General features: G+C 43.9%; 1 protein-coding gene across 1 annotated transcript in view; it reads right to left on the reverse strand.

Moving 5' to 3' along the window:
* Positions 1 to 307: 307 nt before the first annotated feature.
* ALMS1 (ALMS1 centrosome and basal body associated protein) overlaps positions 308 to 19,353 on the reverse strand; it is a 178,127-nt gene continuing 159,081 nt past the window's right edge. The window contains exons 17-19 of the mRNA XM_030190952.1: positions 13,077 to 13,137; positions 3,820 to 3,919; positions 308 to 982 (exon numbers count right to left, since the gene is read on the reverse strand). Of these exons, the coding sequence (XP_030046812.1) occupies positions 938 to 982; positions 3,820 to 3,919; positions 13,077 to 13,137 (206 nt within the window). The 3' untranslated portion in view covers positions 308 to 937. The remainder of the gene's footprint in view (positions 983 to 3,819; positions 3,920 to 13,076; positions 13,138 to 19,353) is intronic.

Here is a 19,353-nt window from a genome sequence, read left to right on the forward strand (position 1 = left end):
GCCCACCCACTTAGGGTTCAGGCCCACCCAACAGTAGCATACGGTTAGTGGTAGCTGGTGGGGATCCCAAGATCTATCAGCTGAAGACTTCCCTTTCATGGTAAACCAAGGTGGAAAGAAGCGTTTTCTCACCAGCTGAGATATGTTTTTGGTGGTGGTGGTGGTGGTGAAGAACACTTGGTGCCCACCCACTTCTTCCCTAGGCCCACCCAGAATCTGTTGTCTGGCTACGCCCCTAAGACTATGTAACACTTGACATTTAGAATATACAGTAATCTTCAGTGCTACAAAGGTATTTTAATCACCAGTATAAACATATAAAATATTTTACACTGTAAATTAAAAATATACAGTAAGAATTCATTACTACAAAGAAAATAACTTGCAAAATAATGGTTCCTACGCATTGTTCATTTATGTAGAATGCTGTTTCTACACACAACTCCTTTTAAAATTTGTTTGAAGTAAAATTTAATGCTGGTGAAGGATGTCAAGTTGATCAAACAATAGAAGTTCTGCATGTATTCACTGCACAGGCAAATCATGGATAGCGGCACTCCAGAGGCCAGAGCACATTTGTTCTGGAGGTCTCACCTTCATGTCTTTCAACCCTTGGGGTCTCTGCTGAAGGATCCAGACGCGGTCCCAATTGCAAAGTCTGTTTTATGGATGTCAATACCAGTCTGCAGAAACTGTGTCAAAGACCAGTAACTTAGTCCAAATAGGTCAGCCATATTTGAACCGAAGACTAACAAGTGAATGAATCTGTTATCTTCTGCCACTCATGCTCCCTTTTTTACACCATCAACCAGAACACATAGTACACACGATCAAGATCCAGGAAAGGCACACTAACACTAAAATACCTCAGATATTTATATTTTCATGTAACAAGCAAACATTGGTGGCACTCGAAGGATGAAGAGCTGCTGTAATATTAGTTCCATGGAGTTTTTCTTCCTAGGATATTGTTCATAACTTTCTGCAAAGACAAAAAAAAAAAAAACCAGCCATTAACATAGTGTGACGGTATTGAATAAAGAAAATCCATGAATGCATAAAGAGTACGTGACTCCTGTCTATTCTGGACCATTTTGCATTTGGACTCTTACCCCAAGATCTGCTTTACTTGAATGAGATTCTTCCTGGACCCATCTATCTGATCTTCATCCTTCACCTACTGTTTTGTCTGGCACTTGACAAGGACTTTACATTTTGGACTTTTGCCATAATGAAATATTTGTCATAATGATGAATTTGTTTTTTATTCTTATAACTCTTTGTTTGTTCCCTCATATCCCACTTACCCACCCTTGCCTGTCTGGTTAAACATTCACCTTGAACTTTTGCAATCCGGAACTGTGTGATTCACAGATAGTTCCTGTCAGCATGTCGGCTTTACTGCTGTAAATTATGCAGACGGGATTCCCATTGAAATAGCTTAGTGCAGGCTTCCTACCTCCTACCCAAATCGCAGAGCTAGCTCCTCTGTTATATGTTTTGCAACTTACAGCCTTGCAACAAGATTTGTCTATACCTAGTTTAAAAGTTTGTAGCTATTAGATTGAAGCAGGGGCGTATCTGAAAGTCGGCGGTAGCGGGGGCTGAAGCCAGAGTGAGGGGGCACATTATAGCCCCCCCCGCCGCCATTTCCGAACCCCCCCCTGCCGCCGTGAGTACCTTTGCTGGTGGGGGACCCCAACCCCCACCAGCCGAGGTCCGCTTCCTCCTGCCGCTGCGAGGTTTTTTAAGTTCTTCATCGGGATTCGTCCTCCGTCACTCTGTGCTGCTGTTCAAAGAAGCTGCTAGCTGAATGCAGTTTCGGACTGAGTCTGATGTCGCTGCTGCACGTTGTACGTGCAGGACGTCAGACTCATGTACAACGTGCAGCAGCGACATCAGACTCAGTCCGAAAACTGCATTCAGCTAGCAGCTTCTTTGAACAGCAGCACAGAGTGACGGAGGACGAATCCCGATGAACTTAAAAAACCTCGCAGCGGCAGGAGGAAGCGGACCTCGGCTGGTGGGGGTTGGGGTCCCCCGCCAGCAAAGGTACCAACGGCGGCAGTAGGGGGGTCCAGGGCGAAATCTGCGGGGGCCCAGACCCCTGTGGCCCCACGCAGATACGCCCCTGGATTGAAGATTAGAAATTGTCCCATATACACTGAAATTGTTCCATATACACAGGAGCCGACTCTGTGTGTGCTCAAAAATCCCCCGATACTTTTGTAAAGTTACTATCTATATCTGTATCTATGTACGGCAAGTGGATAGAGACTGATCACCTCTATCCACTCTGATTTTTTTTTGTCTCTTATTTCACAAAAATTGTAAATTCTGTTTACATCTTAGTCTTTGTTTGTACTACCCATTATGCTTCCTTTTTCTGCTTTGAATCATTAATAAACTGTTGCTAGAGAAAATTCTTGCTAGCAGCCTTCTCTCTCAATTATGGAAAATAGACACTTTTGATTGCAGTTTCAATGTTACTGTGTTTGATGGTTATAAATATTTGTTGTAAATATGGTAGAGTAAATATCAATCTTTCTTTCATGTTTAGCCATGTTCTTTTATTAATTAACATAGAGGGGGCATAATTGAATGTCGCCGGTGAAATAGGTCGCCGGCGATCTATTTTGGCGGCGGTGCAACAGCTGGCCGGAACCATATTTTCGAAAAAGATGGCCAGCCATCTTTTTTTTCGATCATACGGTTTAGCCCAGCCAAATGCCTTGGATTTCACCGGGTTGGAGATCGCCGGTTTTGTTTTTCAGCGATAATGGAAAAAAATGCTGGCGATCTTCAACCCGGCGAAATCCAAGGCATTTGGTCATGGGAGGAGCCAGCATTTGTAGTGCACTGGTCCCCCTGACATGCCAGGACACCAACCGGGCACCCTAGGAGGCACTTCTAAAAAATTTAAAAAATACAAAAAAGCTCCAAGGTGCATAGCTCCCTTCCCTTGGGTGCTGAGCCCCCCAAATCCCCCCAAACCTACTCCCCACAACTCTATACCATTACCATAGCCCTTATGGGTGAAGGGGGGCACGAGGGCTCAACACTTAGCACCACAAGTGTAACATGTAGGGGGGGGGGGGGCGGATGGGCCTGGGTCTGCCTGCCTGAAGTGCACTGCACCCATTAAAAACTGCTCCAGGGACTTGCATACTGCTGCTGTCAGGGAGCTGGGTATGACATTTGAGGCTGGCATACAGGCTGGCAAAAAAGTGTTTTAGTTTTATTTTTTTAGTGTGGGAGGGGGTTGGTGACCACTGGGGGACTACGGGGAAAATTCTAGGCATATTCTATATACTGCGTGAAACAGGACAGGGGTAGAATTTGAGGTGCATTGGTGTATGGTGCATAGATTTAGTCAAAGGATGACGCCTAGGTGTTTTCTATAAACAGCGCCTAACTTTTATAGAATATGCTTAGACGAGTTTCTCTTCTGCATGGAATTTTCATGCACCATATAAAGAATCTAGTCCTAAATGTGTTCCTCCCCTGTTGGTATGCCAAGCCTCTATGGAAACTATGATGCAGTATGTACTCTCTCAATGAGCCAAAGAGCAGCAGCATGCTTCCCACATGTAAAGCCTGAAAAATGTCATCACTTGTTCTGTGTTTGCAGGTACAGTACATAGTGCCAACCTGCTCAGTGGCTGAAAATGAAAAGCTTCTTCAAGAGGCTGCATTTTGATCTCTGCTATAGGAGTTTGCTACAGGCTTGGCCTTCAGCAGGGAGAAAACAGAACAAATGGACTTTTCTCAAAGGAAAGGGGATTCTGAACAACTAAAGAGACCAGCAGGTCCACTTACCTTTTTATATAGCTGTGCCTTGAGCCTATAGAATTTACATTCCTCTTTCCGCTTCTCTTCTTCTTTCCTCTTCTTGATCTCTGGAAGTTGCTCATACATTCTTTAAAATAATCAATACAAAAGCAGAATTATAAACCTGGGCGAAGAAACAAACTAATCAAATGCACTCATTAACTAGTGTGAAAGCCTTCTTTTTCCGTGATATCGTTGTTTAATTGAAATATTAGGTCCTACACATGCATTCCCTTTACTATTATGCAATGAAAGGCTCTAAGTTAAACACTTACGTATAAAGTAGGATCAATAAGACTAATTCAGAATTAAGAATGTGAAATAGTAATTCAGCCCCTAACTAAGCTGCTAGGCACTAATGTATACCTAATGCAGCTTAAAATGGTGTACCATAGGATGCACTCTGGTGTCTTGCAGTAACTGCCAAAGGTGCATGCGCTAAAAGTTTTTAAAACATTTTTGAGGGGGGTGTGTCAGGGGGCAAAGAGTGGGCATTCCTCTGCCAACCAGTTAGCGCATGTACATTACCGCACACCAACTGGCTAGTGCACAGATAGTACATGCAAGCTTACCACCTATTAAATGGGTGGTGGTAAGTGCACATGCTGTAATTTTTCAAGATGATTGTGCACTAATGGCAACATTAGTGAATAGTCATTAATACAAAAAAGTCATTTTTATGGTTGTGGAAAAATGGCCTTAGCGCATGGGAAAGACCCATTAAGGGCGCAGATTAGTAAAAGGAGCCCTTAATTTGCTTAGAATCAGGTTACTTAAATAATTGGGTAACACGTAGAGAATCCTGCAGAGTAAATCTGCACAACTGAATTTGGACATCCTGTCCTATGGGAAGATCCAAAAGGTTTTGTTTGGTCTTCATCATAAAATTTAGAAGAACTTAAAGAAACTTAAAGAAAATTTCAGAAGGCCTATGAAAAGGAGCAGTTCATGTTCTTTTGTATGGACATAGTTACAACACCATTTCTAAACATTTAGGGTACTTACATCCTCTACGAGACAGACTAGAAATGGAACAAGCTAAAAAGACTATAGTCACCTTACCCAGGACCAAGATCACCCCAAAAGCAAACTGGAAAATCTTTCATGAAGTCTCAACCCCGTCCCCCATCCACATTAACTTTTAAAGGAGCGCAAGCCTCTCACTGTGACTGATATAATGGTTCATGTAATATTAGGAATGCTGTTTATGGGAGGATAGCTAAGATGAAACCACTGCTCTCTAAAAGAACACCGCCGCCCTCCTCAAGTTCGCCAAAGAGTATCTGGATGACCCATGAGGCTTTTAGAATAATATTCTCTCTGGATAGATGAGTAGATTGAACTTTACGATCACAATACCAAATATTTGTTTGGTGAAAACCCAACACTGCCTTCTGAAGTCCTTCCATAAAGATTGCCATCAGGGACTCCTGATTCCAACGCAGTTCCGTGGCTAGGGTCCGAAAATGAATGGCATAATCTGCCACCGTCCCCTCGCCCTGTTGAATCCACAGCAGTTCCGACGCCACGGAAGATGGTCTACCAGGGAGGTCGAACACCATGCGGAAGCGGCGCTGGAATTCGCCATAATTGTCCAAGATGGGGTCCTGTTGTTCGTTTAACGGTGACACCCATGCCAGGGCCTTCCCTTCGCATAGGCCCATGATAAATCCCACCTTACTTTGGTCTGAAGCAAATGCCTCCGGTTGCATCCGGAAGGCCAGGTTGCACTGATTGAGGAACCCCCGACACCCTCCGGGGGCCCCATCATATCGTGCCGGCTCAGGGAACCGAGGTCCTGTGCGGAACCCTCCCGAACGGGGAGTCAGGCCTGGTTCTGTACCTGAAGCGTGGAAAGTTGAGAGCACACGTTCTGGAGCGCCCCTGACAGGGCGTTCAGCTGCTCCTGCTGCTGCTGAAGTACCTTGGCCAGGTCCCGTAGATCAGGCTGCGTAGGCGAGCTCATGGCTTCCGTTTCCTGTCCTGTTTCTGCTATGGGTGAGCCCTTAGGTTCCCTGAGGCCCCGCAAGACCTCAGAGGACAGCCGTGCACCCCGAATCTTCACCCGCGGCGGCCGCCGTTCACCAAGGGTTGAGCACCCAGCTGCAGGCGGCCAGCAGGACTGCTGGAACCGCGGGGTGACGGCTGGCCTGGCTGGTAGTCAGCAACACAGTCTATGATAACACAGTCTCTGAAGGGCAGCTAGCAAGGGCGGCTAGCACGCTGAGATGAAAAGTAACACAGTCACTGAAGGGCAGCTAGCAAGGGCGGCTAGCACGCCGAGATGAAGAGTAACACAGTCTCTGAAGGACAGTTAGCCAGGACGGCTAGCACTCCGGATGAAAAGTAACACAGTCTCTGAAGGACAGCTAGCAAGGACGGCTAGCACTCGAGGATGAAAAGTAACACAGTCTCTGAAGGACTTCTAGCCAGGACGGCTAGCACTCCGGATGAAAAGTAACACAGTCTCTGAAGGACAGCTAGCAAGGGCGGCTAGCACGCTGAGATGAAGGGTAACACAGTCTCTGAGGGACAGCTAGCAAGGGCGGCTAGCACTCCGGATGAAAAGTAACACAGTCTCTGAAGGACAGCTAGCAAGGGCGGCTAGCACGCTGAGATGAAGAGTCACACAGTCTCTGAAGGACAGCTAGCAAGGACGGCTAGCACTCCGAGATGAAGAGTCACACAGTCTCTGAAGGACAGCTAGCAAGGACGGCTAGCACTCCGGAGACCCACTGCACCGGCTTCTGACATACAAAACGGAAGCAATTGGATCCTCCAGTTTCTCTGTTTAAATATCGCGCCAATCCGCCCCTTCCCCGGGAGGGGAGCCAACCCACCCGGCCCCGGCAGGCAATGGAGCTCCTGGATTGGCCTGCCTGCCCTCCAAGCGGAGTCCCAGTTCCGGCGCGCCAATCCGGCGCGAAGTAGGAGGAGCTTCCGCGCTGGTCCGCTCAGGGCCAGGGAGGCGTCGGCGCCGCCATCTTGGCTGGCGTGCTCCCTTCTCCGAGGCCGGCGTTCGCTCCAGCAGGTCGCCGGCCTCGGCCCGACCCGCGGCAGCGCCGGCGCCACCGGAGGTCCGTCTCTGCCACCCTGGACGCCGCGAGGCTCGACGACCCACACTCCCCCCAGCGGGAGCGCAGGTAGGGACATGGAACGTGACAACTGTGGTCATAGAGTCCGCATCATTAAAACTACATCCAGATTACCCAAGCTCTTCAATAACTGTTCAGATGCAATGTTTCTGAACTGTTGCATTTCCTTCCAATCTAAAGATGGCACAAGCATTACAAACTAATTGGAGGGCACATTCCACCATGATGGGGGCTGGGTTCAACAAAATGTCAAGGACCTTCCTCCCCTCCATGTCTACCTTGATGAAACACTAAATACAGCATTTTCCCCAAACTGAAATTAATATGTGATTACAGGCATTTTCAATATGACTTCTAAATTCAATTCTGAATGCTTTAAATCCAGTAGCAAACATGGCAACTTTCAAACCAGAAAAACATCCAACTTTTTGTTTTGAAAATGGCCATTTGCTAGATGTTTATGTGTTCAGTGCATCTATTTTTTTGGATCATTTTCGGGGAAAAAACCGTCCAAGGGAAAATGCACAAATACAAGCCATTGGGATGTATGAGAAGGCCAGCATTCTTAGTACACTGGCCACACAGACTTCCCAGCAGAGCTGTGGGGCACCCCAGGGGGCACTGTAGTGAATGTCACATAAACATCTCAGGCACACATCTCATAGTTACCCCCTTATATTATATGGTAAGCCCTCCAAAACTCACCAAAAACCTACTGTACCCAACTGTACACCACTACAATAGCCCTTATGTCTGTAGGTGTCAACTATATGTAGGTACAGTAGATTTTTGGTGTGTTTTGGAGGGCTCACTTTTTCCACCACAAGTGTAACAGTTAGAGTGGGATATGGGCCTGGGTCCCCTTCTCAACAGTACACTGCATCGACCACTAGGTTACACCAGGGACCTGTAGGAGTATTTACCTGAGATCTCACCTTTGCTGGTCCTGGCCTATACAGCCATTGTTATAACAATATGGATTTTACAGCTTGTGGCCTGTATGCATCAGTAACCATCAGAATCCAGTTTGGTACAAAAAGGAAAATTACTGCTGAGCATTCCAAGATAACTTCATCTAAGGGCATATTCTTTGTTGTAAACTAGCCCAGTTATCTCCTTGGAAGATTGGAGGAGAGAGACACGTATGGCTCCAGGAGTACGGGATCAGACAGGGAGGTTTGCATGCCATCGATAACAGTTTCATGGCTACAACAAAGGCTCTCTTCATGACCATGAAGCTGGCTGGACATTATTACACCATATGCGATTGGTCCACATGTATCATCTGACCAATGGATGCCAAAAGGTTTGACTGAAGAGAAGAAGGAGAGGAGAGACGACCAGAAGACTTGCTGGTGGATAGAAGGCTCGGAATGAGCAAGAGACTGATTTCCTACACACCGGTGAACTGCATACTTTGTAACAAACTCACAAGGTTAGCTCAGCTATGATACAGCCTTACTTAATGACTGTGTCATCTGCATCCAGAATACAGATCTCGGACTTATTCCTAGATTGAGAGACTTGCTGAGGTTTCAGCTTGAGTCTCAGAGGAGGAATCCGCTTCTTTACCATTGGAAGTCTGCCACAGACAGGCAAGGTGAGATAACAGGATATACTACCTATGGTCCTGGGGATAATTAGTCCTTGACAGATGGGTTTTATGTCATGACTTATGGTCTGTGAATTTAGCTGCTGTGTATTTTCATAAGACGTGTGGTGTAAGTTCTCATAATAATCATTAGGATATCAGTATTGTGATTGGTTGTGTAATCACTCATTTAGTTAGTCCATTAGGATAATCATATTTCATTATCTATATTTTGGTGATAATTTATTTTTATAGCAAGTTATTTTGTATTTTGCTTGGCCATTTGCTTCAGAACTATTTATCTAAATATATTTCTTCACTTAATAAATAATATATATTCCATTTGTGGCATTGTTCCTTTTTCCAACACAGCTAGCTTGCCATTGGGCCAAAGAGGTACGCTTCCCCTAGACACGAGTCCAGAATAAATGCTATTTAGTAATGTTCTGTCAGCTAAGTACCTCTGGATATATATTAGGAGCTGTCCTCCTGTATTTAGCATACCTACAGACCTGCTTGCTGCTCTAATAGGTCTGGCCATAACATCTGAAACTGTCGTAGAGGCTGGTATGTACTGTTTCTCTCACATCTTTTTGGGGTGGCAGGGGGTCATTGATCACTGGGTGAGTAAGGGGGTCATGCTTTAATCCCTCCAGTGGTCATTTAGGGCACCTTTTTGTGACTTAGTCCTGATTGAAACAGGTCTAGACCAAACCGTCTAACTTTTAGCCCTGGATGTTTTTGCTTTGTTCCATTATGGCAGAAAAATGTCCAAGTTTTGGGAACGCCCAAATCCTATCCTCAACATGCCCCCTTGTGATTTGGATGCACTGTATATGAACTGCATAGAAAACCATCTTAAAAATGGGTTTCAAAAATAGCGATTTGGACGTTTTGGCAAAAACAAAAAAGGCCATCTGCCACTTTGTGCTGCTTTTTGGATTTTTTTTGTTTTGTTTTGAAAATGAGCCCCAGTATCAACATGCTGGTCCAACACCAACACTCCAATATGGAGGTTAATCTCTACTAGGACTAACAAAAATGCTGACTTTATTGCTACTGTATCAAAACATTCTCAGTGTGTTGCCAGCTGTCTGAATCAAGCAGATAGTAAATTCAAAGAAGAAGGAAAAGAGGTAGCAACTGAATGAGAATTTAAGTATACCCACAACCTTTCACAACCACATGGGCCTGCAACTGGACAAAGTTCTAGTTGCCACAAGTCTTTATAAAGAAAACCCATCCCCTTCCATTACCCTGGTTCTAATTTGTCTCATTAAAATACAAACAAGAGGATATAGTAATGAAGGAGTGTTTGCCCTCCTACCCAAGTTTCTGTAATAAAAAAGAAATCCAGTGAATATTCTAAAACTAAATAAATAGATTACAGTCACAACAAGCCTTAACCAAGAATAATTTTCTTCACATTCCCAAATAAACAAACCACCAGAGGATAATAAAAACTGGACAGCATCTCTTCCTGATATGTGAGTGCCTAAAAGCTTTGGACATAATGCTTTTGGCCAATCAGAGCCAGGATAACAGCTGAAGGGGCCATTAACAATCCTGCAAGAAAAGCTTTGCAACAGGAGATAAACATATTAGAGCCAGATCTCATCCTTTTCCTCCTTGAAGCATACGTGGAGGGGCATAATCGAATGAAAACGTCTATCTCCATGGGCGTTTATCTCCGAGAGCGGGTCCGTGAAGGGGCGGACCGAACCGTATTGTCGAAAAAAATAGACGTCCATGTTTTATTCGACAATTTGTGAGCTGGGCGTTTTTGTTTTTCAGTGATAATGGAAAATGAAAGCGCCCAGCTCAAAAACGAATAAATCCAAGGCATTTGTTCGTGGGAGAGGCCAGGATTCGTAGTGCACTGGTCCCCCTCACATGCCAGGACACCAACCGGGCACCCTAGGGGGCACTTTTACAAAAACAAAACAAAAGGTAAAAGAGCTCCCAGGTGCATAGCACCCTTCCCTTGTGTGTTGAGCCCCACAAATCCCCCTCAAAACCCACTGCCCACAAGTCTACACCATTACTATAGCCCTAAGGGGTGAAGGGGGGCACCTACATGTGGGTACAGTGGGTTTGGGGGGGGTTGGACAACTAAGCATTAAGCAGCACAATTGTAACAGGTGGGGGGGGATGGGCCTGGGTCCACCTGCCTGAGGTCCACTGCACCCCCTAACAACTGCTCCAGGGACCTGCATACTGTTGCCAGGGAGGTGGGTATGACATTTGAGGGTGAAAATAAAAAGTTGTGAAACATCATGTTTTGTGGTGGGAGGGGGTTAGTGACCACTAGGGGAGTCAGGAGAGGTCATCCCCGATTCCCTCTGGTGGTAATCTGGTCATTTAGGGCACATTTTGGGGCCTTATTCGTGAAAAAACAGGGTCCAGGAAAAGTGCCCTAAATTCTAGCTACAAATGCATACTTTTTTTCAATTATCGGCGAAAGGCGCCCATCTCTGTTCGGGTGATAACCACGCCCCAGTCCCGCCTTCACCACGCCTCCGACACGCCCCCGTCAACTTTGTACGCTTCCGCGATGGAGTGCAGTTGAAAACGTCCAAGTTCGGCTTTCGATTATACCGCGTTATTCGTTTTTGGGAGATAAAAGCCTATCTCCCGATTTAGGTCGCAATATAGGCGTTTTTGTCTTTCGATTATAAGCTGGATAGTGTTCCTTTGTACCTAACCTTACCTTAAATCACCGATATATTATCCATCCCAGAAAGATGCTTTGATGTTTCTCTTATATATACTATCTGCTACCACATTTGCTTATTTCCGATATGACGAAGAAGGGCAACCTTATTAAGTTATGTCCAATAAAAAAGGTATCATCTTATTTTCTTCTCCATGTTTTATTTTGTTTGATTTCTATTGATAAGACTGAATGATAATGAGAATGGCTATGTGTGTAGTGTTGAGGATAAAGGGCCGCGGTTGGATGCTGAGGGAATATCTGGGAATGAAGTGGATACTGTGCAATTTACGGAAGAAAGAGTTTATAAAGTTTATAAACAGCTTGAAACTCTGAAGGTGGACAAAGCTATGGGTCCAGATGGGATACATCCCAGGATACTGAGGGAGCTCAGAGAAGTCCTAGAAGGACCTCCTAAAGATTTATTTAATAGATCTTTAGAGACGGCAGAGGTTCAGTGGGATTGGAGACAAGCGGATGTGGTCCCTCTTCACAAAAGTGGAGACAAGGAAGAAGTGGGAAACTACAGGCCGGTAAATTTCACGTTGCTGGTAGGAAAAATAATGGAGTCACTGCTGAAAGGATAGTTAACTTTCTAGAAGCCAACAGGTTACAGGACCCAAAGCAACATGGCTTTACCAAGGAAAATCCTGCCAAACAAATCTTACAGACTTCTTTGACTGGGTGACCAAAGAACTGGATGAAGGACATGCACTAGATGTAATCTACTTGGACTTCAGCAAAGCCTTTGATAAGGTCCCCCACAGAAGACTTGTGAATAAGCTGAGAGGGCTGAACTTAGGACCAAAAGTGGTGAACTGGATAGGAAACTGGTTGACCGACAGGTGGCAGAGGGTGGTGGTAAATGGAATCCGCTCGGAGAAAAGGAAGGTGAGCAGTGGAGTTCCTCAGGGGTCAGTGCTAGAGCCGATTCTGTTTAATATATTCGTGAGAGATATTGCTGAAGGGTTGGAAGGAAAGGTTTGCTTTTTGCAGATGACACGAAGATAGCCAATAGAGTGGATACCCTGGAGGGAGTAGAAACAATGAGAAGGGATCTCCAAATGTTAGAAGAATGGTTGAGGGTCTGGCAGTTAAAATTTAAGGATATCTACTACAACTACTATTACTACTTATCATTTCTATAGCGCTACTGCCTCCACTGCATGCAAACCTCTCTTATGAATATTCATTCTGGATATTCTGAAAACTTGACTGGCTGGGGTGCGTCAAGGACCAGGCTTGGGAATCACTGTTCTAATCTAAGTAGCTTCTGCGGGTATGCAGGATCTTGTGACCTTGGGCATGTCGTGCTGACTGTTGGTGGGGGGGGGGGGGGGGGGGGGGGGGAGTGAATCTTTTTGTCTGGTTCTGGGTGTAGGGGTGGCAGTAGGCCATTTATTGTGCTGAATAGGTGCTTGATTGAATCAGCAGTCTGTTCAATTCATTGAGAGAAAAACAGTTTTTTGCTGCTATTAAGGCTTGGTGGTCCTTTGTCACATGCGTCCTACACTTTAGCCTGTCCTCATATCTAGGTGAGATTTACATGATCTCTTTTCCAGTTTCTATCGTTTGAGCTTAAACGTTTGAAGAGAACCAAGGTGAGCATTTGCAAGTGGGACATAAGACCTTTTTAGTGGTGCAATTTTCTGTAGGGCCTTAGGCTAATAGTGTATTCCACATATCAGCCTCCTCTGACACCGTAGTTATCTTTTTCTTAGTTCTGAGCCCACTGTTCTCAGCACTGGACTATGGGATGTGGTCTTCATCCATAGTGTCCTAAATGCCTCTAGCTGCTCTTTCAATTTAGTTTGTTTCAAACAGACGTAGACTGCAGGCATCTTACCGTTTGGATCTCTGGACCATTTCTTTTTTTGGAATTGCTTTTGTCTGTAAATCCATGTGATCTAAATATAGGCGATAAGAGATTAGGCATAGAATTATTAAAATAGTGGAGCAGTAGAATGGCTTGTTTTACATAATAATAAAAACATAATATTTATATACCATTTAACCACAAAGCTCAAAACAGTTTACATAAAAAGGTGGTTAAAAAAATACAGAATAATTTGACAAATTCAGCAATTATAGTACCTACAAAAGAAAAACCTATTGTAAATATATCACAAACAGCGAAGTTTTCAAAGCTTTTCTAAATCTCAAATAATCTAATTCACATCTCAATTGAAAAGGCATGGAATTCCACAAATCTCATAAGAACAAAAGAGTAGCCATACTGGGTTAGACCAATGGTCCATCTAGCCCAGTATCCTGTTTCCAACAGTGGCCAATCCAGGTCACAACTATCTGGTAGAAACCTAAATTGTGGCAACACTCCATGCTACCAATCCTAGGGCAAGCAGTTGCCTCCTCATGTCTGTCTCAATAGCAGACTATGGACTTTTCCTCCAGGAACTTGTCCAAACCTTTTTTAAACCCAAATACATTAAACGCTGTTACTACATCTTCTGGCAAACAGTTCTAGAGCTTAACTACTCATTGAGTGAAAAAATATTTCCTATTTGTTTTAAAAGTATTTCCATGTTGAGGTCACGTGATCGCCATGGTCGGGAGCAGACGCAGCAGACTTTCCCGTTGATCCGAACATAATCAGTTTATTTGGCTGCAATTTCCCATAAATAGAAGTTGGGAGCAGAAAGGTTTGTGTGGAGGTGGAATCTCATTCAAGCAGTTTGAGAAAATATGACATCGAAGCCGCCAAGGAGAGAGCGAGAGAGGCAGAGGCCGGCTGAATCTAAATGGCGGATACACGTGGTGACTCAAGCCCCCAGCAAAACGGTATATGGACCTCGGAGTTGGTGGCGGATGTTAAAGCTGCAATAGAAGCAGCTCTGGATACTAAGCTTCAAAAGCTGCTCAATAGAACCGAAGAAGCACACGAGCGAATAGACAGCGTTAATCTGGAACTTGATGAGTGTTTGCACAGAACCTCGGTGTTGGAGGACGAGGTCCGGAGCATGACCGAGGAGATTGAAGAAAGCTGTTGTTGAACTTGAAAACAAGGTGGAAGATCTCGAAAATCACTCGAGACGCAATAATTTGTGTCTGGCAGGTTTGGATGAATCAGTGGGTACATTGGATCTGGCAGGGTTTTTAGAATCATGGATACCATCAGCATTGTATCTTGAAAAGCAGTTGACTGACTTTTGTATCGAACGGGCACATAGGATGGGCCTTGGGGACATCGAGGAATAAACCAAGAGTGGTGATTATGAAGATTTTGAAATACTCACATAAAATGCTGATTCCACGTACTGTCAGAGGTGGGAAGGCTCTACAACCCTTTAACCACAAGATACTTTGCTTCCAGGATTATTCCGTACAGGTTCAACAGCAAAGGAAATCCTTTGCCTCGGTGTGAGCCTCCCTGATTGAACGGCGTATCACTTTTGCACTGCTCTATCCGGAGAGATTTAGGATTACCAATGGGAATAAAATCTGTGTGTTTGCCAAACCTGAAGAAGCGACTGCCTACTTGGAATCGTTACCACAATCAGCTACAGCGACAGAGAAGCCAGGGTGAAGTGACTGTGTATACCTGATTTGGAGAATGACTATTTCCCTGTTTGTGGTGCAGAGAAGTTCTATGGGGAAATAACAGTAATTGGTTCTTTAGAAGTAATATCATTTCTTTTTTTTTTTTTTGGCTTATTATGGGCAATGTTGTTTATCTCATGTCAGCTGTGAGGTGCTCTTTCCAATGCTAGCCGAAAGATCCTGAGCAATATTTTAGGATTGCTAATATTTATTTTACCAGCTTTGCTTGCTTACTTTATGTCTGTCATGGGGTGATACTTATCAATGTAATCTTGAAAAGACTACTGATGGGTAGGAGTAGGCTGGGGATCTCTATATATAGATGATTGTTCAACTGATGGGTGTTGTTTTTTAAAATATATATAAATATAATATATAGAAGGTCCTGAATTTTATTATGGTATCTTTCCTAGCCTTCTCAGTACATTTGTTTGCTGATTTTATATTTGACCTGAAGCGACGTAACTCAATGTTAAATGAGTATGCACTGTTGGCATGCTTTCTGATGGGATGTGAATTGGCTAGGGGAATATATATATATAAATGATTGTTCTTGGTTAATGGAGGTGGGGTAGTAAATGACTGACTTATGTAATAGTATGAGTGATATGGGATGGGATGGTATGTATGGTTGATGGTGGTGGGTTTTTTTTGTATGGAAAAGGTAATCTTAGAATTCTATAGATGCACGGAAAAGGTGGATAAAAATGAGGTTTTGGCAGTCCTGTTAATTGGCTTCTTATAATTCTGCTTACTATGAGGGCAAGTTAGAGGTAATATAGCAGCCATGGGAGTATAAATACTCGGATTAGAGGGAGGGGTGATTAATATGTGACATCAGTGGGTTGATAATGGGGTCAGGATGGGGGAAACAGGGAAAGGAAAGGGGAGGACAAGAAGGGGAGGGTGGGGGGATGGAAGGGTTATAGGGAGATATACGATAGAAGGTACATTGAGGTGGAAGGATTTTCATGACATAGAGATTATGGGAGACTGGTGAATACAGGGTGAGGAGAGGGACCATGAATGGATGTGTTGGAGGCTGGGACAACACATCCGACACTTAAGGTATACTGTTTCTGATTGGGGAACATACTTGAAAGACATTCCACAAAGGACTGGAAGATTTATTCCTGGAATGTGGGAGGTATTACGTCCCCTATAAAAAGGAAAACAAATTCTCCACAGTTTGCACCGTAAAGGTGCCACAATAGCAATGTTGCAGGAAACACACCTTTCCTCGCAGGAGCATCGTAAGTTGCACACTTGGATGGGAGATTATATTGAAGCCCCTGCGAAAGGAAAGAAGGCTGGGGTTCTCATTTTATTTAATAAACATTTGCAAGTTGAGAAAAAAATCAGTGGAGGTAGATCCTGAGGGCCGATATGTTATAGCACAGTTAGTTCTTGATGGGTTGCCAGTCCTTTTATGTAGCATTTATGCTCCTAATGTCTGACAAAAAATTCTTTAATCAAATCATTCACAAGCTCCTTCCTTATGTGGGAACCTCAATGATTATTGGAGGTGATTTTAATATAGTGGCAGATCCTGCCAAGGATAAGTCTTGTCCGCTGCAGGGATCTAAGTATGATAGTACCAAAGGGATACTACTGCTTTGTACTACATTAGGCTTGGTAGACGTTTGGCGAGTTTTGCATCCCGGTGAGAAAGACTTTACCCATTTGTCCAGAGAGCATCAGACTCAATCTCGTATAGACTACATCTTAATAGGAGAAACCCTTTTCTCAAAAATACGTTCGGCTTCGATTGGACCTTCCGCCATATCAGATAATACTCCTATATGTGTGGAGATGGGAAGAGGGATACCGGAATCTTCCTGTAAGCGTTAGATGTTTCCCATGGATTTGTATCATGATGCAGACTTTCTGGCCTATCTTAAAACCAAATGGCAGGACTATAGGGAATTTAATGTTCAACATAGGGATGACATAGTTTTATATTGGGAAGCAGCTAAGGCAGTCTTAAGAGGTGACATTACAGCCTTTAGTGCAGCGAAAAGACGAAGGGATGCGGCTATTTTGCAGTTGGAGAAGCAAGTGGGCTTTTTCCGACAGCAATATGGTAAAGTTTCATCTGATGAAAATAGAGACTGATTTTTGGCTGCTCAGTGCTCCCTTGATGAACTGCTTCATCAAAGAGCAAAAAAATCAGTCATATACTACCAATATCAACTCCATAAACATGGAAATAAAGCAAGCATACTGCTGGCTCGTTTGGTACGCCAGAATAGGGTATCTAGGAGAGTAAGTGTGGGGGGGGGGGGGGGGGGGGGTGAGCAGTGGAATCTGCCAGAGGGACCCTCTTGAAACGTATAATGTCACGTTCATTGTTTAATCTTGAATTGATAATGAGTGTAACTGTTGGGCAGACTGGATGGACCATTCAGGTCTTTATCTGCCGTCACTTACTATTAGCTGTTCAAACTGCTTTGGGGCATTTAGCCAATACTGATGAGGAAATTGTTCAGGTGTTTTGCAATTATTATCATTCATTATATAACTCTGACTTGACACAAGAAATGGGTTCAGATATATACTTAAATAATTTAGACTTACCTAAAATTTCCAATAGTCAAGTTATAACCCTTAATGCACCCATTGGAATAGATGAAGTTGCTTGGGCAGTGGGAAAGAGCGCGCTATATAAAGCTCCGGGTCCAGATGGTTATAGAGCTGAATTTTATAAGTTATTATTGTCTGACATTCAACCTATTTTAGCTCGCTTGTTCAATAGAGTAATAGAGGACCAGCGATTGCCTGATTCTCTGCACTTAGCAGAGATTGTAGTGTTTCTCAAACCGGGAGAAGATCCTGGATTTCCAGAATCTTATAGACCAATTTCTTTGATTGGTTATGACGCAAAACTCCTGGCTGGGATACTGGCAAATTGTTTGGTTCGTGTGTTGCCGATGGTGATCGCAGAACCTCAGGTAGGATTTATTCGTGGGAGACAGGTGGTTAAGAATATTCGGACTATATTGGCCACACTGGCGAAAGTTCAAGAGTCACAAATGCCATCGCTTCTAATTAGTTTTGACGCAGAAAAGGCCTTCAATAGGGTTACGATGCCGTAAGTACGGTATCGAGGGCTTTTTTGCAAGGGCTATTCAGGCATTATATGCTGAACCAGTAGCTAGAGGTATGGTTAATGGCTTGATGTCTGAAGCTTTTCCCATACTTAGAGGTACCCGGCAGAGTGTCCCCATTGTTATTTGCTCTAACCTTGGATCCCCTGATAAGGGAAATTCTGCATAATCATGATATAAGGGGTATTATGCTGGGAAGCTATGAGTTTAAGATCTCGGCCCTTGTGGACGACCTGCAGGTGCATTTGTCTTTGCCAGAACGATCCCTGAGGGCCCTGCTGGAGAGTTTCAATGAGTATGGATTCTTCTCGGGATTTAGGCTTAATATGTATAAATCAGAGGGCCTGCCGACCAGTCCAGAAGTGTGCACTAGGTGGGAGGGTGAATTTCTTTTAAAGTGAGCGACGGGGGCCTTCCAATACTTGGGTATTTTGTTAACCAGTGACATCCGAAATCTTTACAGAATAAATGTTGACTATTTGTTCAGAATCACAAAACAGCAGTTCTCTATTTGGCAGACGTTGCCACTCTCGCTTAGTGGTAAAATCAGTCTGTATAGTATGGTTTTGTTTCCTTGATGGGTATATGTGCTAAGACAATTACCTCTTTGTTTGCTGCAAAAACACTTGTGTCACAATAGGAGATTTCTTACATTCTTTTGCTGGGGGGGGGGGGAGGGGGGGGGAAGCCCAAGATTTCTTTGCAATATTTGTATGGTAACTGGAGGGCAGGAGGGTTAGGATTGCCTAATTTCTTGCATGCTACGCAGAAAACCTTGCCTTCTAAGCTGAAAAAAGCATGTTTTGTTACATTCAATGAGATATGCATGGAATTCCCTGTTGAGGTATTTACAAGCAAACCCACGGTGTACAGATTTCCTGCCATTGGTTCGGGAATTTTGATTTTGGCACAGGCCAAGTCAGAAGAATATTTCATAAATGGGCTTCCCAAGGGATATTTTATGTTGCTGATCTATTACAGGAAGATGGCTCATTGAAAACTCTTGATAATCTCTTAGAACACCTACAGGCACATCCAATAAATTCTTTTGCTTATTTGCAGGTTTGCCACTATGTGAAATCTTTAATGTCGGAATGCACTAGAGGATTGTTTTCGCTATTGGAGAAGCTCTTTAGACCAACGAGTCAGGTTTATATTTCTGTAGCTTTTCTGCATAAATCATTAGTATCATGCATCCCAGGGAAGGATTTTAATACATTGACACTTAGATAGCGGGGGGACCTGGAATGCTCATTGAATGTTAGGGATATTTTGCGTTTAATACAGTTGATTCCACAACTCATTCATAGTGCACAATATAGAGAGTGTCACTTTCGAATTGTTACTAGATCTTATTTTTTTCCTCGTCAGGCGTATTATGCTGGATGTTTAGATGCCAAGAATTGTGCAAAGTGTGGAAATCCCGAGGCCACTTTGGCTCATGCATTGTGTTATTGT

The sequence above is a fragment of the Microcaecilia unicolor genome, chromosome 2 (genome assembly GCF_901765095.1).
Source record: "Microcaecilia unicolor chromosome 2, aMicUni1.1, whole genome shotgun sequence".
Lineage (NCBI taxonomy): Eukaryota > Metazoa > Chordata > Amphibia > Gymnophiona > Siphonopidae > Microcaecilia > Microcaecilia unicolor.